Source organism: Propithecus coquereli, unplaced genomic scaffold (genome assembly GCF_000956105.1).
Source record: "Propithecus coquereli isolate 6110/MARCELLA unplaced genomic scaffold, Pcoq_1.0 Scaffold82, whole genome shotgun sequence".
Classification (NCBI taxonomy): domain Eukaryota; kingdom Metazoa; phylum Chordata; class Mammalia; order Primates; family Indriidae; genus Propithecus; species Propithecus coquereli.
Window position 1 is genome coordinate 3,830,049 of NW_012154396.1, and position 485 is coordinate 3,830,533.

The 485-nt window shown below is 39.6% G+C and overlaps 1 protein-coding gene across 1 annotated transcript in view; it reads left to right on the top strand.

The window, feature by feature from the left end:
* Nucleotides 1-204: 204 nt before the first annotated feature.
* The window catches only part of COL3A1 (collagen, type III, alpha 1), a 41,769-nt gene continuing 41,488 nt past the window's right edge, over nucleotides 205-485 (top strand). The window contains exon 1 of the mRNA XM_012663639.1: nucleotides 205-427. Coding sequence (XP_012519093.1) covers nucleotides 205-427 — 223 coding nt within the window. The remainder of the gene's footprint in view (nucleotides 428-485) is intronic.

Below are 485 nucleotides of genomic sequence, written 5' to 3' on the forward strand. Positions count from 1 at the left end.
AAGATTTTAATTTTTGGTTGATAGTCTGACACACCCTTGCTTTGCTTCATCTTTCCAGCCATTCTCTTTGCTAAAGGAGGGCCGGATTAATCAGTGCTTTAGTTAGTGCCGGTATTTAGATTTGTGTTAAAACTCCAAATGCAATCCAAAAAGTAAGATGACATGTTTATGTGTCCTGTTTAATATCAGTGAAGTCAGGGAGGTATGGGAAGAAATGTGTGTCTAGATTACTGGGAGAACATCAGTTCCTGGCCTGCACAAGAGGATTCACCAGTATTTCACCCAGTTGTGACACCAACTCAGATCCACACATCTACACACCATATTAAGAAACATTTTGAAAAGAAGGGAGAAGTAGGATCTGGGACACAGAATTCAAAAGATTCTGGTGCAAAACCTCCAAATATGCTTGAGGTAGTGAAGAATGGTAAATCAGAAAATCTGGAGAATGAGTTCACCAGGTTCTCCTGAAGACCTTAAATTAC